Source organism: Diadema antillarum, unplaced genomic scaffold (genome assembly GCF_040938485.1).
Source record: "Diadema antillarum isolate AM-2024a unplaced genomic scaffold, OU_Dant_1.0 seq00000857_RagTag, whole genome shotgun sequence".
NCBI lineage: Eukaryota > Metazoa > Echinodermata > Echinoidea > Diadematoida > Diadematidae > Diadema > Diadema antillarum.
The window spans coordinates 7421-34541 of record NW_027271728.1 but is presented as its reverse complement, the minus strand read 5'-3'; the positions used below and the strand labels follow the sequence as shown (position 1 = coordinate 34541).

Below are 27121 nucleotides of genomic sequence, written 5' to 3'. Positions count from 1 at the left end.
GTCATGGAAAGCAGCAATTTAGTCATGGAAAAGTCGTGGAAAAGTCATGGAATTCTGTTTTCAAATTTCTGTGGGCACTCTGACAGTGTATATTAAATGCATTCAATTCATGTTGCAAGGCATGAAGTGAAAACTGTTTCAAAAGCAGAACACACATTGATTGCAAATACTATTTCGATGTTGAAGAAGATTCTATAATTTACTGTAAAATGAGGAATGTTCGCATGCATTTTAACTTCGCGAATTTTGCGAGAGCCAAGATTCGCGAAATGAAAATGCATGCGAAAGTTCTCGTCTACACTGTATGCATTGAATGTTAGAGGCAACTCGCGAAAATTTCATACCGCAAAAAAGGCCGTCGGCTCAAATTCACAAAAATTTCAATACCGCAAAAATATCGTGTTTTACAGTATTCATCACTGTCCACTGAGAGTGATGCGTTTGTTGCCGAGCTATAAAACACTATATTAACCGATTTGGATGATAAGCTATAGGCTGAACACGTTGTTGACGCCCTTTCATTCTCAATGGAGATTAAGTATTATACGGTGCCTTAAAGTGCAATTCTCCTTCAAGTAGAAGCTAAATAGAATAAAATCTGATGGGGAGAATAGAATAATTTCATGAAAGATGAAAACCTCCGTAAAACTTCAAAATATTGTAACTATTATAAGTAGCATCCAACTCAAATTTGACTCCCAATGTATGGAACCAATTTTGCAATGAAACACTTTATACCAGGAGTCGTTTTCTCCTCTATATCAGGAAGGCAGCACAGTAGGAACACTTCATGTCTTGTTTGCTGCAACAAGTCACACTTGTACCCAAGGTAGTATTTATGTTGTGTTGTGAGCAGACCATTTTATACTGCAATCCAAATGCCTCACAGACTTGTAAGAATTTATGTAGTTTTATCATTACATTGGGAACTCCATATAAAGAGATTTGATATAACAAAATACTGTAGCAACAACAACAACAAAATTCCAGCCCCAATAAATTTATTTCCTTTGTTTTCTATTATTTATTAACTATTGATACAACAAAATATCTGATATAAGGAACAAATTGTTTTGGTCCCAAGAATCTCATTATAACGAGCTTCCACTGTACTTTGAATGCCTTAGCAGTGTCTTCTGCCTTAAAAATGTAAGACAGTACTGGTGTCAGAAATTTCAGATTGTGAGACTGCCATTTTTTATCTTCAACACTGAATATTCAGATAGCTTTACATGCCTATTCTGCTAGATGAAAGTTTCTGTCCTGTTTTGTTTCACCATTTCTTCCAGCATTATGAGATCTTCATGAGAATAACCTGTCCCCGTAGGGGATACGTTGTGTGTGCCACGTTAACCACAATATGATGATGGTTCTGCCTTGTGGCTTAAATTTCTCTGTTTTGTTTGGTGACAAACCTGTGTTCTGTTTTCTTGTTTCCGTCACATTTAACGTTGTAATATTTTGATTTACGTAGGGCTAATGTAAATACATGTATGTAATGAAAATCACAGAGCATGGAAATTTGTCGCACAAACAGCAAATAAAGTGAAGTGTGTATTAAAGATGATAATATATTGTATATTGGAATCAAAAGTTTACATCCAACTACCTACCACTTTGCAGTCTTTTTTTTTCCATCTCAAAAATTGTACCATGTGGCAATGGATAAAGAAATCAGTTTGTCGAAGATTGAAGAAAAAAAAAATACTTGCAAAAATTATTTCCTCTCCGCCTTGAAATGTGATATTATGTGCCAATCATAGCGGATATGTGAATTCAAGAAAATACTTCTTGAGATGTACAAAACATATCAAAGTATGTATCTGTTAATAGAGAGTACTAGAAATGCCTTTGTTTTACTTTCTTTTTGGATATATTGGCCGTTTCAAAACTGATTTCTATCAAATGAACTGTAAATTCCTTTCAGCATTGTATAAGCCTTTACTCTCGAACATTTCATAAAGTGGTTTTTCGGTATCCTGCAAAAAGTTAAAGGCTGAATCCTTACCTCAACCAATACTATACCATCCCTTTAAAAATGCTGAGGAGACATTATGGAGCATGATTATAGTATAATACGGTGAAATGTGTGAATCTACTTTACCCAATTTATTAATAATTTTTTTTTTTTTTGTTATTGATGGGAAATGTGTTTCATGGTAACTCCATATTTTGAATGATAATCATATGATAATGTGATTTCAGTTAATTTTTTTCAGATTTTTGGGCAATTGATTTGAAATTCGGCATATGTGACTGTAATGATATGTGGGTGTGCACAATTCATCATTTGTTCACGTTGAACATTGAGTCGTTGTGGTAACAGTATACAAATTAATTGTTAGCTGAGTTTATATTTTTGGTGTTTGATGGGGTATTAATCACATTGAGTGATAGTTTTAGTTTTGATTTGTACACATGTGCTTTATTTTTATTTTCATGCTGACGACAATGATGATTATGTTTTAAGAGGTTAGAGGCTTAGGGTTGGGGGTCGGATGGAAATCCAGGAATCTCCTACATTTATGTTGACATATTTTTTTCAGTTTTTGAAATTAATGTATGAGTATATAAATGAAGTCAAGGGTTGGATGATTATATTGGAATTGTATAGTGTTTTTTATGTTTTGAAGTTTGATAAGGATTACGGACTTAAGGGGTGGGGATCAGGGGTTGAGTGATAATTTTTTAATGATTGTTAAATGTTTCTTAGGGGCAACATGTGTGGGTTCACATGCCTACGGGCAATAGTAAATGTATTTACTTTTGTGTGCCCTGACCCTCATGTAGTCTCCATTCATTTCATTTTCACATTGTGTAACATGTATAGTAGGTACAGTGTATCCTTTGTAATGTCCATTCTGGTTTTTGTTTCATGTTTGTGATGTTAATGATATGTATCCTATATTCTTTACCTGGTTGAATAAATAATAATAATGATAATAATAATCACAAAAAAAAGAACTACGTATAGAGATGTCTTGACTGCTTAATAATTTGCTCTAATAAATTTGGTGATTTGGCCATCTCTGCTATATACCATTAACCAGTCATTTAAAATAATCTCTTCAGTTGACACTTTATAATAGTAAATTGTGTCATCATTTAACAGAGCATCCCTTTCTTCAAAATAGGTGATCAGAAAAGTGCCTACACCAGTTGGCAGAGAAGCACTTAAAGGACAAGTTCACCTTCATAAACATAATGATTGAGAAAATGCAACAATATTAGTAGAACACATTAGTGAAAGTTTGAGGAAAATTGGACAATCGATGCAAAAGTTATGAATTTTTTAAATTTTTGTGTTGGAACCGCTGGATGAGGAGACTACTACAGCTTTAGAGTCATATGCGTACAACAGTATAAAGAAAATGTAAAAGAAAATTCAACATATTTTCACTTTTTTCGCATAATAAAAGAGCACTTGACTTGCCTCTTTCTAAAGGCAGGGGGAATAATACTACCCATAACATTTGTCGGTAACAAGTCAGGGGAATGTGTACTTTTTTCAAAAGATGGAATTTTGTGAAATTCTCTTTATATTTTCCTTATATTGTTGTACGCATGTGACATCTAAGTTATTCATACACTGCAGTAGTCTTCTCATCCAGCGGGTACTGCACAAAGACTTCAAAAATTCGTAACTTTTGAACGGATTGTCTGATTTTCCTCAAACTTTCAATGTGTTCTACTAATATTGCTACAATCTCTCAATCCTTATGTTTATGAAGGTGAACTAGTCCTTTAATGGATGAAACTTTGGGCACCTGCTTTGTAGTATTTTCATACAATCAAAAATGAGATTTATTTCATATTTTGTCTTCGAGGAAATATATATTTTGATGTACTTCATTTTCAACTATCATGGCTGTAGGTTAATCTCTAGCATGTATATTGGAAAGCATTCTATTGAATGGTACCTATGGGTCCAAATGCATGATATTGTGAGGGTTTTGTTTATTGATTGGGTCTGTTCTTGTAGGTTCTGCAGATGGCATTTCATGTGATGTTTGTGATGTGTGTGTCAGACATAGAGAGAAGAAAGAGAGAGAGAGAGAGTGTGTGTGTGTGTGTGTATGTGTGTGTGTGTGTGTGTGTATGCCTTTGTGTGCAAAAGCATTTGTATAGGAAACTCAAAATATCGCCTTCACTGGAAAATCTGCCGCATCACATTCCCAAGTCCAAATTCCAAATTGTGACAACTTTCCAGCGTCATAACAAATTTATCAGAGGAATCCAGAGTTGTGCCTTGTGTCACCCACATTTTACATTTCTGTGGTCTTATTTCCGCTAAGCAGTGAATTCTTTGTTGGAACAAATATGCTGGGATGATGAAGAAAGACATGTTCATTTGTTGTTGCTGAAAGTAGTTTTGTGGTTTTTCACCTGCGCATCACTACTTCAAGTTAATGTTTTGTTTATCATAGTTTATCAGTGGAAAATTGTGACTTCTTTCCAGTGTCATAAAACAAATTTCTCACAGGAATCGGGAACAGAGAGCAAACAGAAGCCATATTTTGTACTTTTGAAGAGTTTCTCTCCAAGTAGCAATCTTTACTTTGTTCAAATACTGACAGAAATGCAAGGATTCAATACCAACATGAACTTTAAGAGAACATAATGGCACGGTAAACACAAGATTGCTATAAATACATCAAGCTGTCCTAACACAAATCAAGTTTCCATGTTCAAGACAGATCACAAATGACCTTAAATACTGGTAAGAAATACCTCTTCCGCTTCAATAAATCTGAGTCACCTATATAATGACAAAGTGTAGACATCTACAAACTGAAGCAAATTAATGCAGAACTTTTAATATTAGATCTTGGTGACACAATGCGCTACAACAATTTCTACCCTTGGCAATGTATCGGAAGGAAATATAAAATATGAAAAAGTTGAGAAGAGTGGCAAGTACCTCTAGAGTAAGACAGAAACTTGCAAATGAATTCCTACATGAAAAAAGGAGAGCATAGGACACAAAATTCACAAAATATAGAATGAAATCAGTGCTCAACAAATTCTCATCAGTGCTACTGAACTCTCTCTGTGAGCTGAAGACTTTTGTTCCAAAGAGTAAATTAGCAGGCATATTAAAGAAATGGGACGGTTCAATAACATAACTGATTATGTCTCACATAGTAAAGATCTTGCCGCAAGGCATTAAGAAATATAATGATGGGTGACAAGGTGCATAATATACAAATGATGCACAGGATAGAGTGCGTGCGCCTCATGCATGTTGCATCATTGTCAATACTCGAGTGCGCCCCACCTTCACTAACACCACGCACGAAATGATCCTGTGCATCATTTGTTTTATAAAATGGGTCTATGAGTTATTTTTCACGTACCTTTATAGAGCTCACAATTCTGAATTTTTTTCATGTCACCAGGTAAATCGCTTCTTTGTGTTTAACATCTGCCTTCCCCCTCTCTCTTGAGCTTTACAAGAATTGCCCTGTTAGCTCTATTGCTTTTTGGAAATGTGCTTTTGTCACAAATGTCAAAACCTTGTTCGTTTAGATAGTGACGCTGTACTGCATACCTGATTGTCTGAATACTACGTTTGCTGTACGATGTACCGTCCTCCTTTCTTGCCCCAGCGAAAAATTTCGACAGTAGCTGATCCAAATTTTCACGGGAAATATCCGTCAATGAAGTCTTGGTAAATTTCACAAAGGCCTCAAATCTTTGCCATCCGAATTTCAGAGATCGCTTCGTGCTCGCCGAATCAGTTCCATTGATTAATTCATCCAATTCCTCATCATTCAACAGTTCAAACTGCGCCTGCAACGGATCCGAGCTAGAGGCAGCCATTTTTTCGTTCGTTTCGCTGGCAATCGATATCGCGATATCAACCTTTGCATATAAGCATTGCATGCAATTCAAAGGAGCCGCGCGCACAGACGATCAGCAATTTACCATAGGATAACACGCAGTGCAATGGGACTAAAATAAACAACGCCCACGTGACTCATTTCAGCGCTTCCAATTGGCTACATTCTTGAACTCATTTTATAATAAGCATTTCCAACTTCTTTTTCTTGCTTTTTAAAGGAAAGGTGATCAGCCAAGCTGCAACCCACAGAACTCCCCGGCAGCCATATTTTACCTTTAATGCAACAATTAATTCAAAATCTTAACCACATCCATGCCTGAAGTGCAGTGGTGAGGGACATACACATTGGGCAGCTATGGAATACTTACCTCCCTCAAAACGATTTGGTAATCTTGTACTCAATGTCGATGATAATCCATTATTCTTTAGGTTTGAGGGGGTTAATTAAACAGAGTCACATGTCAGCATGTGGTGGGGTGGCAGGGGGGACATTTCAAAGATACAGTTGAACCTCGGTCCCAAATGCTGGCAAGCCTTGCATGATATGATAAACTGCAGTCCAAAATCACACCCCACATGGACAACACAGAAGAGATTACTATGGCAGTTAAAAAGATTGAACCTCTGTCTTTTTCAATTTTTTGATAACTGCTTCATATCATTTACCTGTTACCTTGCTGTAAGATCTTTAAGAGAAATGCAGAGTAACAATAACTAGGACTGAGTAAAATCATCAAAACAACATGCACACAGACTATCCTCCCAACAAAATTATACTGGTTTGAACAGCATATGCTACAAAATGATGAAAAACAGACTCATATTTTTTGCATTTTTCTGAGTTGCAATCACAGCTTGTTCTGAGCGCGAGCGCGCGAGTGGGTGACACATTCGCCCCGATATTCGCGCACAAGACGAAACGTACAAAAATATTTCATACTGTAAAGACATTTACTGCTTCCAAATCACATTTGGTGCTTGTTTCCAACACAGTAAGCTCAATTGTGCAGTTTCTCATTCCTCATCTACCAGCAATAATCTTTTGGAATATACAGCTTTACCACATTTATACTCATAACCTTTGGCTTAGTAACAAAAAAAAACAAGCACCAAATCCCATTGAACAAGAAATAACGCTTATTGAAAAGGAAACTACAATAAGAGCTCATAATACACTCATTGACAGAGCACTTATAGTAATCCATAAACACATTATATATCTCTATCACAAAGCAAATTGATGATTTTATCACACCTTACTAACCTTTGCTTCACTTTGGTTATTACTTCTCTCTCAAAATTATATTTGCAGATTTTTTATTAATTACCACAGCTGGAGAGGAATAGAGATACTACCAAACTTGGCTTGATCCACAAGAATACTAGTTTAACCTTAAGTTCTATCGGAAAAACTATTTTGTACACATCTCCAAAAACATCCCGTCTCAATCAAGACACGATCTTGCATATGCAACTGAATTTGAGCAGGAAACTTTAGATTGAGGAAAAATGTTTACTCATTTTTCTATTTCATTGTAAGAGATTAATGCATTTTCACAAAATGGAACAAAGGTTAATTCTTCCTTCATAACAATAAAAATGCAAATTAAAAAAGAAATCATTAAAAGGAAAATAAAAAAGCAATGGCAGGGCCCTCTCCTTGCATTTTTAGATCCTGCAACAGCTTTTTGTATTTTATTTTTCCCAAAGCCGCCTCTTAGTACATTTTACTTAAACCTCAGATTTAAAAGCAAGTGTGGTAATGTGAATATGTCAATGATAAGGTCATTAGAACTATCACATGTTTGCATCCTGACAGAGTGCACACTATAAGTCTGCCTGGCTAAGGTCCTCATTTTTGTAGAGAGCTACAGATTAACATACATTTGTAACTTCGATGCTACCTTCATACTTTGGCTGTCTATGTACTTGTTAAACTTACAAGCAACTGCTGCTCTTTTGGTGACACCATGTCAAAGCCAAGAGACAAGCAAGTTTGCTGAGAATATAATTCTAAAGGCAACAACAGACAACATATCATTCTGTCTCTTTCTATTTTTTTCATAAATAGGACAAGGATCAAAAGCTCATCCCAAAAGTTTTCAAAAATGTATTCAAGATTGACCTTTAGCCTAATCAAATCACAATGCTTTTCAGCACTATCCGCTCAAGACTAACAATGAAATTTGAAAATCAAAAACATCAAACAGTAAGAATGGCTTACATGGTCGTAACACTTGTACTGTACACTAGTTGCATTCAACTTTCAATTTCATGTTCCTTGCACTATTTTTGTACAACCACTGAGCAATGGAATTCACATCCAATTTTTGAAAGTCATATGCTAATTAACTTTTACATACTCCAGCCATAAAATGAGTATAACATACATAATATTATGCCCCCAACATCTCGTCTAATCTTAAGCAATGTCCAACGGTATGTGACGTTGACTGCCAGTGACGTCACTCTGGCAAAGAAACCTCAACACACCATCCGTGATTCTATGTTATTGTGTCTGCAACATCCATTGACCATCCAGTTTTGCATCACTTTTTTTTTACTACAAAGGTTTCCGTTCTCACAATATTCACAATACCACACTACACAGATGCTTTACTAGATTTGTAAATAGCTACGAAGTCACATGCAAACAGTAGACTATTACGCGGTCCAAGTGGTCGCACACTTTTTCCCCCCTCAATTTGCATTTCTCTGCAAATCCTTCTGCATCTCTCGCAATCACTCCAATTCACCGAATCGGCACCATCTGTGTCCTTGGGTTCGGCTTCAAGACTACACATTTATCATCTACAGCAAGGAAGAAATGACATCTGATTTTGATGTCATCTGTCCACTGCTCTCTAATGCTTGCATGCAAAATTCTTCATAAAGCATTTACACTAAAAAAGGGGAACAAAAGTAAAATGTAGTGCAATTCTAAATGTTAATAAAATCATCAATTTGAACCAATTAAAACACTTTGTAGAATACTTCACTCCACATGGGGAAATCAACTACACGCCATGTTTAGTGGCGGTTTCTTGTTTGTTTGTTTTTTCCGATGTTTCAGAAGTCAGAAGGATGGAAGAAAGAGAGAGAAAACGTGCGTCAGCAGCTGCAGTGCGCCCCCTACTGACCGCCCTTCTTTCCTCCATCGCTGCCGTCCGCGATGCCGGCGAAGGATCGCAGAGCGATGATGGCTGCGTTGTCGCGGGCCACCTCGACCGTCGAGCCATAGGCCTTGAAGACCGACTGGGGGTCAGTGAAGACGGAGACGATGCTCTGGAACTCCGCCTTGTTACCCTGGGGATCGAACACAAACGAGGGTCGTGACGGTGAGGCAGGCGTGACCAATACTTAATGGGGCATTCCAGATGATTTTCATAATTTCACATCATGTAGTACATAACTCAACAGCTCCATGTATAGATTTGTGGAATTTATCATGGTTCTTGAGCAGAGAAACCATACTTTGAAAAATCTTACAGAAATTACACTCAACAAGAATGATGACATAGGAGGCTCACATATTTCAGAAATGTAGCAGTGTAATTCCATTACAATACCGCTTGCTTGCGAGCTCACCTGTGTATAATCTATGTGTACCTTCTTCTTCTGTGCTGCTTCCTCGAGCCCCAACTCATGTATTCTTATGGTGACCCTGCCATATCATCATCCTTGTTCATTGCAATTTGTTATAAATTTCGAAAACATTCTGATTCTTCATCCCAATTATCATAAATTCTGAAACTCTGTACTCAGTGTAACTAATTTATAGTTGTTCAAATGTAAAAATCTGAAAATCATCCAGAGGTCTCCTTTAACTTTCTGTCTAACAGGCAACATATTCCTATACAATGCCAATATGCTATCAGGATGGTGGCTTTCAGGGAGTTAAAGAGATTGAAATCCCTCTGAACTCCTGGCTATAAGAAAACTTCCAAAAACCTAAAGAACCCATAGAAAACCAGTTTCTGTACCAGTTTGAGGAGGAGAATGAAAGGACAATGCAATTTTTCAGATTTAAGCAGATAAATTGTGTGAGAGTTTCTGTGGTAAAGCAGTCCAAGCTAGCTTTTCCATCACAATATCATTAAACTCCAAGACTTTCACAAAGCATTTGACCACAAAAAAGGACAATGTTAACAAAAAATAACATATAGAGCTCGTAGGTGTAACCGTCCTCGGGACACCAGCCAGTAACTTTGACAGAAACTACTTAGCGAATTATCTACAGAAAGTGTTTGGAGAAACTTTACTAGTAACTACTGGGTGTAACCGACCTGGGAACTGCTCGGTATAATTTTATTGGGAACGCCTCGGAGGTGAAACCTCCTCGAGAAGAAATCAACGTAATCTCTGAGGAAATACTCAAGCAATCTCTATAAGAACTTTTCACTGTCAACTCCATGGAAACTACATCATGTAATCTGTATAGATCTACAAGTTGAACCCTCCTTCATTACCTCCATAAAGTACTAGGTGTATCTGTCTTGGGTTATAAAACTTTAGGTTAAAGGGCTGGTATAGTTTTGGTTGAGACCTAATTTCAGGTTTCTAGCATTCTTAGGTGAGGTAATGAGAAAAATCTTATGAAATATGAAAGAACATGTCAATCCAAGAGGGATTCAACATTATTTGATAAAAAAAGGTTTTGAAATCGCTCAGATATCCAAAAGAGAGCAATCCTAATAAAAGGTGGGACCCACCTTTCATTAGGATCGCTTTGTTTTACTTTGTTTTTGGATGTCTCAGCCATTCCAAAACCCGATTTTCCTTTAATAAACTTTGAATTTGTCTTAAAATGGTACGTTCTGTGGTATTTCATAAGTACTCTCTTGGAATCTCGCAAAAAGTGTAAAGCAAAATCCTCATCTCCACCAATACTATACCATCCTTTTAATAACTGTGGGTTTGACTACTGACCTTGGGGTAGTCGACGAACTTGACGCTGAGGGAGTTGACTTTGGCCAGGTACTCCAGCTGCTTGGTGGGCCGGGACAGCCCGGGGATGGCGTGGGAGCCGGCTGTGCCCTTCAGCAGGGCCTCGGCTGTGGGCGAGTGGCCCAGGCTCAGCAGGTCTCGGGCGATGTCGGTGACGGCCTGGCTCTTTGGCGACACCTTCAGGTTGGTTCCGATCACGGGGGCTCCCGGGGCTCGGTTCAGACCTGGGGATGGAAGGATCAGATGCTGAGAGATTCACAAATGTGAAGGGTGCTAGTGAACGCAGGTGGTACAGTGCACTCCCATTGAACACGGTTATAACGAAATTCCAATTACAATGAAGTAAAAATTAAGGCTCCAACATTATCAGCTCTATGTTCTTTATTGTTTACTTGTTCGGTTATAACAAAATTTCAATATAACGAAAGAAATCTACGGGTCCCGAGCACTTCATAATAAAGGGAGTCCACAGTAATGCACTCTGCAATATACTAACTAGATGGAACTGGCCAAATACATTACATCTGTTCAAAATCAGAAAGAAAGTCACAAAACTTTGCCCATTCCGAGAAAAAAATGGGACCTTTAATTGTCTATCTTGTGTTCACAATCCGAGTATCAATTAGGTTATCTGGATTTAAGAGGATGAGATCAGTTTGCAACGCACAGAAACACTTTATGAAAGTTGAAAGGGTCAAATGATAAAGAAATTTTTATCTACCTTATGAGAGACAGCCAATAAGTGCAGTGGTCCCTTGCTTTATAAAGAGGCTGGATATTAGAGAACCTCTCAGACCAAGGTAATATTGAAAGTCCAAATTCCTTACTTACAAGACAGTATTTTTGTTTCAATACCGTGATATAGTGAGAAACCTAATATATCGAGTTAATTTTCATGGTTTTCATGTTCTCCTTCTAACAAGACTACCCTGTAGTAAATTTCATACTACAAAGACACCGCAGCAAATCAAACGAAAATAAAATGAGGGTTTCGGTGCTTGATGGTTTATGAAAAAAGAGAGCGAGGGAGAGAGACTAACTCTGTGCTGGCAGCTTGTGGCCTCCAGGCTGGTTGGAGTTGGCAGGGAACATCTGAGATGACTGGTTCATGCCCGGCATCATGGGCAGCAGGCCCGGACCCAGTTTGCCTCCAGCATTGTTCACTGTCGGCTGGCTGGCCTCCTTGATTTCTTCTTTCTTTGATGCTGTAGAAGAATGCAGAAAGAGGGAAAAGAATGAAGTTGTCTTGCAGTCACATGGATATCAGCAAATGCTTGTTTGTTTGTTTGTTTGTTTATTTATTTGTTTGCTTGCTTGTTTGTTCTTTGGTGGTAATAGTGAAAACGAAAGCACAAGAGAATTTTACATTTGTGAAAATTATATACTCTATACTGGACGAAATATGAATCCCTTCACAAATAAATCCTCTTCACAAACTTTTCCTTTCACATTACATCAATTCTGTTCTGTTCATCCTGGAAAAAAACAAACAAACAAAACAAGACAATTTTTCTTTTATCAAAACTAAAACCTATATTAGTTTTTTTTTTTAAAGAAAAAAAGATACTACATACCACGACAGACAGGACGTGAGAATCACCTGCAAGAAAGCGGTCTGTACATGAAAAGGCCTGAAATGTACTTCTAACAGGGCCTGAATTCAGGCTTATGCCTAAAAACTGGTATCCCTGATAAAAGCACATTGTCATGGTAAACTTGGGATAGATTGGTTGGACTGCTTACACGCAGACAATTATTACTAGTCCGACATGCCTTCATCCTTCTTTAGCCAGGACTGTTAGGCAAGGAAAAGAACAACAACCTTCCTTACCTTGTTTTTGCTTATCTTCCTTGAAGGTGACTTTCCTGTCAGATTCATCAGTTATCTGTGCAGATCAAACAAGAACAAAAAAGACATATAACCCTCTCTGAACTATCTCTGCAAAATCTATAGATACTGAATACTGTATGGTCTTTCCATTGATGAAAGAGTTAGAGTACATGTACTTTTACCATACATTTATGACTTTCTTTGACAGAGAGTATCATAACTACCTCCACTCATTACCTTCAAAATAATGATCACACCACCATATTAATTGGTATCATTATTACGGTGATTACCATCATTATCTTAATCATCATTATCACCATCATCATCATTATCATCTTAACCATCATCATCATCATCATCGCCATCATCATCACCACCACCATCATCACCACCATCATCATTATCACCACCATCATTATCACCATTGTCATTATCACCATCATTATCATCACCTTCATCACTATCATCACCCTTCATCACTATCATCATCACCATCATCACTGTTATCACATTTGGCAACCACATATTTTCTACTTTTCATAAGATTTTGCTGTGAATTTCTATTATTGTGTACACACCAGGTCAGCTGTGCAACTAACACCACTCCACCCCCCCCCCCCCCCCCCAAAAAAAAAGAGAAAGGTTTCTCTTCAAATTTGAAACATGGAGGACTTTTAGCTGTTGTGAATACCAGCGGGAAGTGGGAAGCGAGACACAAACCTTGACACCGGTCTTGAGAGCAGACTTGGATGGCTGGGCGTTGGATGTCAGCATCCCGTTGGTCTCTCTGGGTGTGGGGGCGTACCCCAGCTCCTTCAACATGTTCTCTGCCGCCTGCTTCTTGGCTTCCTTCTTCGTCTTCCCCTTGCCAGTGGCCGTCTTGGAGGAGGCAGTCACCTAGACGACAAAAACATATAACACACAAAAAGTTATCAAATGCTAATTACAGTCAATCTTGCCTACAAGTCGAATCTGGACTGAAGGAACAGCTTTGAATTCAAGAAAATTTGACTTATGAGGGATTAAAATCAATAGCATATTTCGAGGAGAGGAATTGAAATGACCTTCGACTTATGCGAGGTCGACTTAAGCAAGGTTGAGTGTGTGTCCACTATCATCATTGTCACCTATCATTCTCATAGTCATCAGAAACATTGTTGTCATCTTCAAGAAAATCATGCTTGGATGTACCAACAATCAACTTCTATATATGGGTGATAGGCCAGGAGAGTGTATGTCATTAAGCCCTCATTTGCTGAAACATGTTAATCAAAACTGAAGGTACCAAATTAAAGAGGGAAGATTGGTGCTGACGTAGCGAGGTCAATCTTTTAAGGTGATGGACCTAATGCATAGTAAACTATGAATCACGTCATGGCAAGTAACACAGCAACAGGCTTCGTGACTTCTAAGTAAGTTTGTAGTTGTGGAATCAAACCTTGAATATACCACTTTTCAATGGGAAATACTTAAAGGGAACGCAAACCCAAAGAGCAATGTGGATTGAGTAAAAGCATTAACATTAGTAGAACACATCAGTGAAAGTTTGAGGAAAATCGGACAATCGATGCGAAAGTTATGAATTTTTAAAGTTTTGGCGTTGAAACCGCTGGATGAGGAGACTACAAGAGGTTATGACGTATGAGTGGACAACAATTTAAAGAAAATATAAAAGGAATTCCACAAAAATTTACTTTTCTAGCAAAATGAAAGAGTATTTGACTAACCGCTTTCAGAAAGCAGGGGAAATGAGTGTTACCCCTAACATATGTCGGTATCACGTTGATGGAATGTGTAATTTTAATGAAAAATGAATTTTTATTGAATTCCCTTTATATTTTCTTTATATTGTAGTCCACTCATACGTCATAACCTCTAGTAGTCTCCTTACCCAGCAGTTCCAACGCCAAATCTTTAAAAATTCATAACTTTTGCATCGATTGCCCGATTTTCCTCAAACTTTCACTGATGTGTTCTACTAACGTTACTGCTTTCACTCAATCCACATTGCTCTTTGGGTTTGCGTTCCCTTTAATGGGCTTGAAAATAGGTAGCTGAAAATGTGGCTAGGATTGGGAAACGATCAGAAATTCTTTAGAATGGAAACCAGTCACGGATGTCTCATGAACAAAGAATGAGAAGGGAACAAGAGAAGGATGACGAGCTGTCTGTCTGGACGGACATACCTGGATGGTGAATTCACGTCTGCGCATCACGTGGTGACCCGACCTCTCGTTATACGGCCGCTCCTCCACGACAGAAAACTCTGGCTCCCTCTCATTCTTAGCCTACAGAAACAGAACGGTGAGAAGAGATGAAAATAAAAATATGGAAAAACATCAATAGAAAACTTTGCTATCCGGATGATAGTACACAAGGTACAATTCCTTCTCTTTCCTACAGTGATCTCATATTCGCCGCGTTCACACTAGGTCCAGCAGCACAGGTCCTACAAGTTCACACTACGTCCAGCAAACTCGTGTGCTGCAGGACTTTGCCCTCAGACTTGAGCTTGTAGAGTCCGAGCTTTTTGGGTCCGGGGACAAAATTTAAGGGAAGAATGACCTTGGGCCATCATTGATAGCACCCAGCTGTATTCATCAAATGTGCACATGTTCGAACTCTGATGTCAAATGGTAGGATTCACACAAGCATGGGAACCGTTGAGATAGCAGTGTGGACGGTCAGTTGTAAGGAAAAACTAGAAATGTCGCAATGGCGACTGGTATGCCTCCGCCATAATGCATGATTCTCCCAATAGGTCTATAGTACATGTGGACAATGTGTGATTACATTTTCACAAAATTGGCAAAATATTAAAATGACATGTTTGTCACAAATGTATCGAATGTTCACCTTCCTTGACCTATGTTTAATTGGATGAATAGGAGAGCATGTATTTGGGGATTTAAGAACTTTAACTTCGACTTTGACCCTTTCATACGTTTACACACTTTGAGTAATTTTCAAGGTATGGAGTAAAAGTGCAATTTCTGTATTGAACAGTAAATTGTTATCATTTTCATCTGGCCTTTGATTCATAAGAGAATCACTGTCAGGCAGAACATACATAAATATGTACTAAGTTTAAAGATAACTTGAGCCACTTCCGAGATATGGAGAAAGGAGTAAGTTCAGCACTTTCACTTGATCTTTGACCTTTTGACCTTTGGCCTTCTTGGCAAAAAAAAAAATCCCAGAGAATATCTAGTGGGTTATACATGCATACATCAAGTTTAAAAAAAAATAATCCTGCTGGCATTGCATAAATATAAGGAAAATAGTAAAATTTTGAAGTATTGCCCTTGACCTTTGACCCCTGACCTTTGACCCACAAACCCCAAATTCCCTAGATAACCACTGCCAGTCAGTACATGCATATATACTTTGTTCCATAAAGATACCTTGAACAATTTCCAAGATAGAGAGAAAAAAGTGAAATTTTAACATTTTACTGGACCTTTTGACCTTTGACCTTTTGACCTCATGACCCCAAACTTTTACCAGAGAATCTTAATTGAGTAATGCATGTATACACTAAGTTTCAAGAAAATATCTTGAGGCACTGCATAGATATGGGGGAAATAGTGAAATTTTAAGCATTTGACCTTGACCTTTCGACCTTTGACCTTCAGCATGTGCACCCAAAAGTTGATAGGCACAACTTTACCCCCTAATACACATACATGCCAAGTTTCATTAGGATACCTCAAAAGGTTTTGATAGTTACCCTGTCCACAAAATTCATTACGGACGGACGGAAGGACGGACGGATGGAAGGACGGACGGACGGACAACCCGAAAACATAATGCCTCCGGCACCACTTCGTGGCGGAGGCATAAAAACAAGAGACCCGCGGGTCTAGCGCTCACCCGAGTATCGCAAGTTCACCTTCACGCAGTCACTAATCTAAATTACACACAGCTCTACCATAACAGGCATTCTCAAGTAGAAGATGAAAATGTACAATTAGGGTCCAAATTCCTTAATTTGGGGGGATGCCCCCTCGACGCACGACGCACGATGCACGACGCACGGCGTACGACGCACGACGGACGAAGAACGATCGCAATAGCTCACTTGAGCCTTCGGCTCAGGTGAGCTAAAAAAAGACCTCTCTTCACTGTCCCCACAAGGTGGGACCTATTGTGAACACGAGGATTGATTCAAGAAATTTTCTTCTTAAAGTTTCCCAATTTTTACTAGAATCTGGGAACACATGCTGAACTTCGATCTTTGAACTCTTACAATGTACCTTTCACACAACCCCCTGGCTACCTCACGATCTTCTTAAAGGTAGGGAATCCCATTTGCACGCCTTAAATGAAGAGTTGTATAAATACAGTGGTATGTTGAAGAGAATATCATTTTAGAAACTCCCATAAAGTATTGAAAGTGGAAGGTAACATTTAGTACATTTTTTTGACGGTTAGATTTTGAATTGAATTGTTTTCGGGGCTCACCTCAAATTCCAGCACATTACTAGGCTACCTTTGCAGACCCATGTACTGCATGTGTGTCCATCATGTATATTTTGTGAAGAAAGTTCATCAACACTTACAAGCATTTCTATATACATTCTTACCACACACTCTATATGTTATTACATCAGCTCTCGTACTTTTAGATTTGTGTTTATAGATCACAAATACAGAAGAATGCAACAAAAAGGCTTAAGTGTGGCTCACACACAGAACTACTGAGTAGTTGAGTTTTGTGCATTATTCAAATTTTAGATAACTGTTGACTTCCAAATTTCTAAGCAGTGGCCTAAGCAAGTCCCCTGAGGTTCATATTTAATGTTTTGCTGCATTTTGGGAGGTCTGTAAAAGGTATCCCCTACCTTTAAACCTGTTGACATGTCTTACTATTCACTTGTATATGACTTGGTTAAATGAATACCTGGAGAATCTGGACCAGTCTGCTGACTGGGTGGAGTCCTGGGGCCCCAAAGTTGGGATCCTGTGGGGGAGTTTTCTGCAGGGACTTGGGCTTCTTCTTCTTGTTCTGGCCGGCCCACTGGGGGTGCATGCGGTGGCGCACTGGCACCTTGGTCGGCACCGCGGGGAGCGCCTTCAGCTTGGGTATCATGAGCTCAGCGGCCCGGCGCTTGGCCGCCTTCTTGGACGACCCCTCGGCCTCGGTGAGAAAGTCGCCGACGCAGCACTGGATTTTGAAGATCTTGAGGTGGGGCTGACCACTCTCCTCCAGCACCTGGGGGGCGGGGGAGGGTGAGGAAATGGGTGAGGAGGTGGTAGGAAAGGAAATGGGTTTGAGAGGGTAGGGGGATGATAAGAAATAGGTTGGGATGGGGAAAAGGGGAGTAACATAAATGGGTTTAGGAGATATGGAGCATGTATAGACACAAAAGGTCAATTGGAGCAGATCATAATGTGACCCTGCTTTACAAATCCCACTAACTTTCACAAAAGGCTGATTTAAAGTATGCCTGAGAATACACATGTTGGGGGAACTCTGTTGAATTTTGAATTTCTTGGGTTTGTCCAGACAGCAACAATATCAGAAATATTCAAAATATTTGGCGCATTCAGTAGTTATTCTGTAGCTCAGATGCACCGTGTATCTCCATTTATGAAGCTACATCGCAAAGTAAATTTAACTCTTAGATGTAATCTTGTAGGGCATGTGCATCGAACAATTCTAATTTTGCTATACCTTGAAGACGACATTCAGGTCGTGGATGTTGGCCGCTTCGTAGACCAGACTGATGTCCGACTTCACGTTGTTCTCGTCCCCGCTGGACGCGTCCCCATTGCCATCGATGGGGACGTTGGTCGTGGTGGCCTGGTCAATCTTGACCAACGAGGGCTCATTCTCGAGGGAGCCCAGCGCCTTGAAGGCGGCATTTTGGCGGGCTGCTTTCTGGGTCTTTCCTTCACCGACAAACTCACGGTCGCCAACAGTGACTTTGACAAAGTGGGTGAATGGCCGCGGGTATCTGCAACAGTAAATTGCATTATCCAATACAGCGTGCATGATACAATAAGAAACTATTCATGTTCTTTCTTTGAGCAGTTCAGTAATTCAGAATAAACTAGAGAAGCACTCTGAGAGCGCAGTCCTCCGCTAAGCATGCAAATCATTTTCACCACTGATCTTGTTCTTCCATAGAGATATCAGTGATTTCCACCCATATGTACTTATAGCATTGTGTGCTGAAAGTTGCCTGATTTCCCAATATAGAAGCCTTTGTTACGTCATAAACCCTCAGCTGCACGGCGCACCTCACCCCAGCAGAAACTAGAGCACGCACTTTAGTGCGCGCAGGCAAACCTCAAATACGCGCAGCCTGAACTCCCAAGTTCATTGACCCTACCTGCCAAAATATCAAAAATCCTTCATAAATTCCCCAAAAATTCTCGGATCACTACCAAAAGTTAATCTTTTGTTACTTGTGTCATTCTCAACCTTTCCTGCAAGTTTCATCCCAATCTGTTAACTACTTTTTGAATATTTTGCACACGGACAAACTAACTAACAAACTAACTAACTAACTAACGAATGAACGAACAAACGGTAACGAAAACATAACATCCTCCCATGGCGGCGGTAGTTAAACAGTAAGACAATTTGACAGTTGTTGCATCACCCTAAGATTCAGATTCAGTGGTTAAGCAGTAGCACTGCAATCATGAGGGGAACATTACATTTGCTGAACGTCATTCATAGGGATCTATTCAAGTGGGAGTGAACACTCGGACAAACAAATATTCTAAACAAAGGGAATTCACTGGAATGGAAGTCCCAGCTCAATGTCTGAAAACAGATGTCTTATGTGTTGCTTGAAATGTCTTCCTAACCATAAAGGAAGCTAACAATCACACAATATGGCAGGAATGTCTTCAGTTACTCCACTACCTATGGTATAACATTCATAAGGAGAAAAACAAATGTCAATAGGCCATCAAGACATGAAATATTTGAAGAAAAAAAAATGACTCCAGTTAAATAGTGCCCAACACTGGGCACAGCAGACTTCCATATAAGTTATATGGCCCCGAGATGGTGTTTTGTTACTAAGGGCTACTAACACTGATGAGCAGGTCACCATAGATCTTTATACAACACCTATTTAGAATGTAGCTATCTGATTGGTCAATTGCCCATCACGTGACATCTAGTGAAAAGTTCCATCGCACGCTCTGGCTGTCAGCCGTGCAATTTTGTTTGAGCAAAAATGGATAGCGCATGGCTGACATCACCCATTTCCATCGACTCCCATGTTAAACTCAAGATTGACTGGAAGTTTTTGTTCCATTGCATGGCTCTGATGTCACAATAAACAAACATTTGCCACGCGCACTCAACAATTACAAGCGCGCTTAAAAGTGCATACTTTTGTCACTCATTTTTGTAAACAACTTTGTTTCGTGTACGTATGTACATGGTGACTGCGACTGTGCGGCTACTCATTCGTAATTCACGGAAAATGGTTGTCATTTCTGTGCTAAATTCAAGAATCTGCGTGGACCAAATCTGTTGATGTTCAAGGTGTTGTATAAAACAAATAGTGTATGGTCTTTACTCATGCAATGGAATAAGATTTCGCACACGGTGTAAGATGAGGCACACTATTCAACTCCGCTTCACTCCGTTGAATAGAGCGCCTCTATCTTTCACCTCGTGCAAAATCTTGTACTATCACACTTGTGACCATTCACTATTTGTATACAAATGTCCATCTTCCACAGTAGCTCTTTGCTTGTTACACTAATTTCAGAAGACTGCCTCGCGTACCTGGGGAAGTAGGGCCGGTGGTGGTGGTTGGCGTAGGGGTGGCCACCTTGTTGGTGCTGGTGGTGGGGAGGGACTTGGTGGTGCTGCTGCTGCGATTGTTGTGGTTGCTGTGGCTGCTGCGGCAGTCCACTGGGGCTGGGAGGCTGGACAGGCGGGGCCCCGCCCTGCTGCTGCTGTTGTGGTGGTGGCTGTTGCGGAGGTTGTTGCGGGGCTTGTTGAGGAGTTGGCTGTGGTGGCTGTGTCTGAACCTGCCCCTGTTCCTTCATTCCACCCTGCCCCTGGGCAGATAAGCCCCTAGGCTGCGTGGCATTAGCTGACCCCTGACCTATGTTTTAAACCAGGGACACAGACATCATTACAATCTTTTGCTTTCACACAAGAGGATCACTTTTTTGTTCATGACTGCCTATGATACTCAATCCAACAGGGAAAGTAACTCATGGTATTCATGCATTCTAAATTTTTCCCCTCTTTTCTGATGATAAATATTCTTGAGCATTGTTTCACTGTTTTCTCATAAAAGGATTCTCTGATTCTCTTGCTGATCAATGAAATTAAGAATAACAGACTCTTATTTCAGCAGTTTAAGTGAATCAAAGAGTGGAAAAATAAATAAGAGAATGACATTTTGAATAGTTGGTTGGATGGATGGATGACTGAATGAATGAATATATAAACAAGGAAAAGTAGAAATTACGCGGTGCGTAATACATGTCCCCGCCGGAAGTAGCATTTAGTAGCAAAATGTACAATATAGGTAAAAAATCAAGGTCAAAGGTCAAAGAAGTCAAAGGTGAAAATTCTGTGTACAAGTTTTGAAGCCCTCGCCTAGTGCCATCACATAAAGGAAACAGAATCGAAATCGGGTTAAAAATGGCGAAGGAGTAGCATTTTGTAGCCAATGTACAATATAGGTCAAAAATCAAGGTCAGAGGTCAAAGAAGTCAAAGGTCAAAATTCTGTGTAGAAGTTTTGAAGCCCTCACCTAGTGCCATCACATAAAGCAAACGGAAGTGAAATCGGGTTAGAAATGGCGAAGGAGTAGCATTTTGTAGCAAAATGAACAATACAGGTCAAAAATCAAGGTCAAAGGTCAAAGAAGTCAAAGGTCAAAATTCTGTGTAGAAGTTTTGAAGCCCTCACCTAGTGCCATCACATAAAGCAAACAGAATCGAAATCGGGTTAGAAATGGCGAAGGAGTAGCATTTTGTAGCAAAATGTACAATATAGGTCAAAAAATCAAGGTCAAAGGTCAAAGAAGTCAAAGGTCAAAATTCTGTGTACAAGTTTTGAAGCCCTCACCTAGTGCCATCACATAAAGCAAACGGAATCGAAATCGGGTTAGAAATGGCGAAGGAGTAGCATTTTGTAGCAAAATGTACAATACAGGTCAAAAATCAAGGTCAAAGGTCAAAGAAGTCAAAGGTCAAAATTCTGTGTACAAGTTTTGAAGCCCTCATCTAGTGCCATCACATAAAGCAAACGGAATCGAAATCGGGTTAGAAATGGCGAAGGAGTAGCATTTTGTAGCAAAATGTACAATACAGGTCAAAAATCAAGGTCAAAGGTCAAAGAAGTCAAAGGTCAAAATTCTGTGTAGAAGTTTTGAAGCCCTCATCTAGTGCCATCACATAAAGCAAACGGAATCGAAATCGGGTTAGAAATGGCGGAGTAGCATTTTGTAGCAAAATGTACAATATAGGTCAAAGGTCAAGGTCAAAGGTCACGACTGAAATTCTGTGTAGAAGTTTCAAAGCTCCCATGTAATGCTATCATATAAAGCAAACAGAATCAAAATTGGCTCATAAATGACAGAGAAGTAGCAAATTGAAGATTTTGATCACACACAGACGCACACACGGACGGACACACGGACACACGGACGGACGGACACACGGACACACACACGTACGGAGCCCGTTTCATAGTCCCCTGCTCGAACTCGTTCAGCGGGGACAATAACTGACAGATAATGAAATTTTATTCTACCAGTTTGATTCTTAACATGACTAAACCAATGAATGAAGGAATGAATAAATAAATGAATGAATGAATGAATGAATAAATAAATAAATGAATGAATGAATGAATAAATAAATGAATGAATGAATGAATGATTTAGTGATCTAATCTCTTACCATGCTGCTGTTGTGGCTGCTGCATGGGTGGTGGGGCCATGGCAGGTGGGCCCGGGGGATGGAATGATTGCCCTGGCTCAGGATGGGGGTGGGGCCCTTGGTTCTGCTGAGACGGAGGGAGCATCCCCGGCGCCATGCGGGGCATGCCTTGGTTTGGGTGTGGCATCCTGTGGTGCTGGTTGCGCGGCCCCCGATAGCCACCATAGTAGGGATGAGGGGGCAAGGGGTTGAGGGGGATGTAGTGCACGTGTTTGCCCGTCTTCATGGCCAGGCTGTTGAGCTTAACGGTGGGAGTCATAGCGTCGGCATTGGGGCTCATGTTCCTTCTCTTGAATTTGGGGGGATTGTTCTGCTTGCAGATAAATATAAGATGAGAGATAATGCAAGCATTTCTTTTCCCTTTAACTCTAATACTACCTCTATTTACTACCTATGATCTACAGCTGCAGCTGCAGGAAAAAGCCTTTGTGAGACAATGTGAGAAGTATTATGGTCAAATATATCCCTAGATTGCATTTCATTTCAAAATCTAACATATCAATATCAAAACAAGTCAAAGAAATTACAGTTCATCCATCAATGGACAAACCTCACAAAACATATGTAACACATTCTACCTGTATTCAAACCATACTGGTTTTTGCATGGGAGATTCAAGTACGATAACATGGTAAGACACAGGTAATTGTCAGCAGAGCTTCTATGGTGCACACAATTTGTTACACTCAGAACACACAGAGTTTTTCTTTCAGATGTATGGCGGTCTAGAATCGAGGTTAAGCTACGCTACAGTGGCGAATGCAAGAAAAGTCAACTGCGCCTGCACATCTCATAATGTGGTAACAAGAATGTAATGCGTATTATTGTTGGTCAGTGCATCATTGCATGCATTGGGAATTGCACGCTTGGCAAAAGACTGAAAGGGTTACTGCTGCCGGTTTGCCAGAAGTTTGCTGGTGAGTAAGACATACTTCGTAAGTTTTTTTGACTTGTGTCCTCTTATCTCCATCAAGGGGACAAATTACAATCGAAAAAAGCGGTGGCTAAGTGATACAGGTCATGGTCTCAGAACAGCAACAGAACTCACTCTGGGGATGGGATGGGGCAAGCCACACTTTTCCAGAGCCTGGGCTGCGGCGGCGTGCTGGGCCTTCTTGATGCTCGGGCCCGAGGCTTCGTAGGTCTGGGTGCCCAGGGTCAGGCAGACGGTGAAGATCTTCTCATGGGGCGGCCCCCGCTCGTTGGTCAGCTCGTACTTGGGCTGCAGCTTGTTGAAGCGTGCCAGCTCATTCAGCAGGCACATCGGAGTCTTCTCTTTGGTATTTGCCATGTTGCAAGAGGGATCCTGGAGGGAAAAATTTGGGGAAGGGAGACAGGTTATTACTCTTCAGTCAAAACTAGCATTTAGACACATAGTGATCTATTAAACTTCAGGCATAACTAATCCAGATTACAAAGTGGCAGGGCTTTGCAAACATACTTCCCACTTGCCCAAATGGGTACTATATAAATGCGATCACATTTACCAAGCAAATGAATTTGCAATAACTACCATTTAAAAAAATAATAATAAAGTAACAAGCTTTTCGATGAATCCAGGTTTAAGCTGTAGACCCTCTATGGTATGTACAGTTCACGGTATCTCATATTCTTTTACCCAATATTGATAACATGAGTCATTTTGTGAGTGAAGGCAATATTTGAGTGGATGATTCACCTGCTGTGTGGGCCCCTCGGCAGCGTTGTCTCCACCACCAGAGGTCGGCACGGCACCACGGCTGGGGGCGGTGTCCTGCCGAGCCAGGCCCGAGGGGGCCCCGTTGGAGGCTGCCAGCATCTGGGCTGAGACGGGGAGGATGCCCGCCTGCCGGCCTGATGGGTGGGCCTCCAGGGAGACGGAGGAGGACGCAGCAGCAGACTGGTTTGCAGAGAGAGACAGCGACGTCGCCATGGTTGCAAGCTTTGAAGCCTTCCTGTATCAGCCTTTTTTGAATGGGGGGGGGGGGGAGGGAAGGAAAAGGAAGCAACGATGAGCGAACTATAAAATGCATGAGAGGACACCAGTCACTCATCACGATACAGAGCGGAAAATCAGAATCATGCAATATGTGAGTACCAAAGCAACAAAAGATCTTGTATTGGCACCTGCACCAAGGTTCGACCTCCCGTGCCAAGGTTCGACTCTGAGCAAAAATACATAGGTTTTTATACGTAAGCAGGTGGTCGAATTTTGGACAGCACTGTGGTAAAATCATGGGCGGCTTGTGTTACTGCAAAATGTCCATTTTTTCTGTAACCAATGGACATCAAAGTTAAAAATCCACAAAGCTGATGTTTCAATTAACATGTTCTTGCTCTCTATCTCTATCCAGCCAAACTGCATACCCCGATGGTAACATAATTCATCACAATTGCTGGCTATTTTCAGCAGAATATGCACCTCTGCCAAGCATACACGCGTACACAATCTCCATGCACTCGGAAATGGTTATCGATTATTGCAATAATTTCCTTATTTATGGACAAACTCGCATTGAAATGATATCTAAGAGTTGAAACTAGTGAAAATAGAACACTGTTGCCAAATTTCTAATTCTTGACTCCTAGAGTAAAACCATAAGTTTTCGGACACTTAAGCTTTTCTGCAATATTTGTTCAACTCAAATAATACATGGTCTACAAAATTATATCTAGATAACAATGTATGTTAAATATATCAAACTAATTACTTTTTCTCAATATTGATTTTGTTGAATATATCATAAAATTTCACAAAATCCCCAAATATTGTCACATTGATAATCCCCCAGAATTTTGACGGCCTCTCCAGATTTCGGACATGTGCTATGCGCGTTCAATGTCAATACGCATACGAGGCTGCTGAAAAATGACCGTGCGCCATACCTTGCTGGCGCAAAGTTGCATCGGGGATGTTGCGGCGCCTGTTCGTGTCCGAATTCTAGTGACTCGGCACTTGCATTCAGCTCCTGTACATTTATTCACTGTATTGATTGGCACATACAGACATTTTGTTTTTCTTTTGTGTTTTTGAGGATACCATCACACTGAGCTTGTGATAAGTGAAATATCTCGCAACATAACAGCGTAATTTTTCAATTTTTAGCGCTTTTTCGGCGACCCTGATTTTTAACACAGGACCTAATTTGCGTGCGCTTTGGAAAAGATGCACCGATTCTGCGTTTTTGATGGTGAAATATGGGATTTAAGATGGATTTTTGGAATTGACCCAGGCACTTTCCTGTGGTGAACAAGTATGCCGGTATGTGAAACAATAAATTTTGATATGCGTGTGTTGTGACAGTAGAATTTGCTGGCTTGTGATAAGTAATAAGTGTCCGGCTTCTGGGGTGGAGGCCAGCCGAAAACTGGGGGTTTACCTCTAACAGTTAGACTTCTACGTGTAGAGCCATTTCATTAACGAATAACACTAAGCGAAGTACGGAGGTCAAAACAGTGTGTGTGGCCCCTATGAATGTTGTTAATCAACTGTTAATCCCACCCACTGTGTCTGTGTGACCCAGTTGTCCCAGGATTGATCTGTTGATTGGCAAACAAAATAGACCATGCATGGCGTGGTACAAACACACAGACTTAAAAATGTGGTCGCCCATCAATTACTGCACATGCTGCTGTACTGTTTACACCAGGAATGTATCCAGATCCAGATCCAGATCCAGACAGACGGCGGTCGACTGCGATCTGCCCTTTTGGGTCTACACGCCAACCGTCGCGTACCGCACGCACGCCGTTCTAAGACAGCGAAAGACTGCACTCCCACTGCACCCAACCCACGAAATGGCCATGTGGGTCCATATCATTCATGCACAACATTCAACCACACCGCGTACCGTGCACCGAGGGTCCGTAACAAACACATGCACGCCTGAGTGAACGTTCTCAGGAACCTGCTGGTGTAACCGGAAATATGCTGCGAGCAAAGATACTCACTTAACGATTACTGGCCACCAAAACTTGTAACCACTGTATCTGCAAATCTGTCCTCTGTCCTGGAGAGGGCTTTACAACCAAAACATCGGCAAACGCTAAAGAAAATTGGCCGCTTTCACACTACTTCTCCTTCCCAAAATGTGACAAGAATAAGCAGTATAAAATATCTGTGCCCTCGATAGGCTCGAACATCCATTCTCTTCTGTCGTTGTAACTATTGATTTGAAATAATCATCATCAACAAAATAAAATAATATTAACATATTGCAAAATATATAATGAGATTTATTGCATTATATTGCTTTAGGATATTATTTATTTCTTGTAAATAATCCTTTAAGTGTAAAGTTTGCGTACTGGTTTTTGTGAAAACTGAAGAAAGCGATAGAAAATTTGATACAGTTGGTACTGTGCAGGCCTATACGTCCATAGAGGTAGCGATAAATGATACCCCTCTTCGCTGTGTTCAGAGACTGTAAGTACACCCTATGCGCGAAAGCAGAGCATAAAGGTAGTGCCTAAAGAGGGAGGGGTGCCGGGGCCGGGGGAGAACGAGACTCACGGAGAAAGCCCAGGGGGAGAAAGACGTTGTGTTTTTATCAAGCAAGAAAATTGAGATGATTCAAAAC

General features: G+C 40.2%; 1 protein-coding gene across 1 annotated transcript; it reads right to left on the bottom strand.

Annotated features, from left to right (window-relative positions):
- Positions 1-5441: 5441 nt before the first annotated feature.
- Positions 5442-26640, bottom strand: LOC139740512 (double-stranded RNA-binding protein Staufen homolog 2-like). Its single transcript, XM_071651104.1, has 13 exons — positions 26493-26640; positions 24241-24506; positions 23611-23868; positions 22524-22872; positions 20386-20710; positions 18304-18586; positions 17530-17841; positions 14813-14914; positions 13347-13523; positions 12624-12678; positions 11833-11997; positions 10775-11016; positions 5442-9151 (listed from the first exon to the last, which is right to left on the bottom strand). The coding sequence occupies exons 2-13, from the start codon at positions 24472-24474 to the stop codon at positions 8978-8980; spliced, it is 2676 nt and encodes an 891-aa protein (XP_071507205.1). The 5' UTR covers positions 24475-24506; positions 26493-26640; the 3' UTR covers positions 5442-8977.
- Positions 26641-27121: the final 481 nt, after the last annotated feature.

Excerpts from the sequence above, each read along its gene's own strand:
- LOC139740512 (XM_071651104.1), bottom strand. The coding sequence starts at position 24,474 with ATGGCGACGTCGCTGTCTCTCTCTGCAAACCAGTCTGCTGCTGCGTCC. Across the intron at positions 14,915-17,529 it reads GACTGGTCCAGATTCTCCAG|GCTAAGAATGAGAGGGAGCC; the intron begins GTATTCATTTAA and ends CTGTTTCTGTAG. Across the intron at positions 9,152-10,774 it reads AGTTCGTCGACTACCCCAAG|GGTAACAAGGCGGAGTTCCA; the intron begins GTCAGTAGTCAA and ends TTCGATCCCCAG.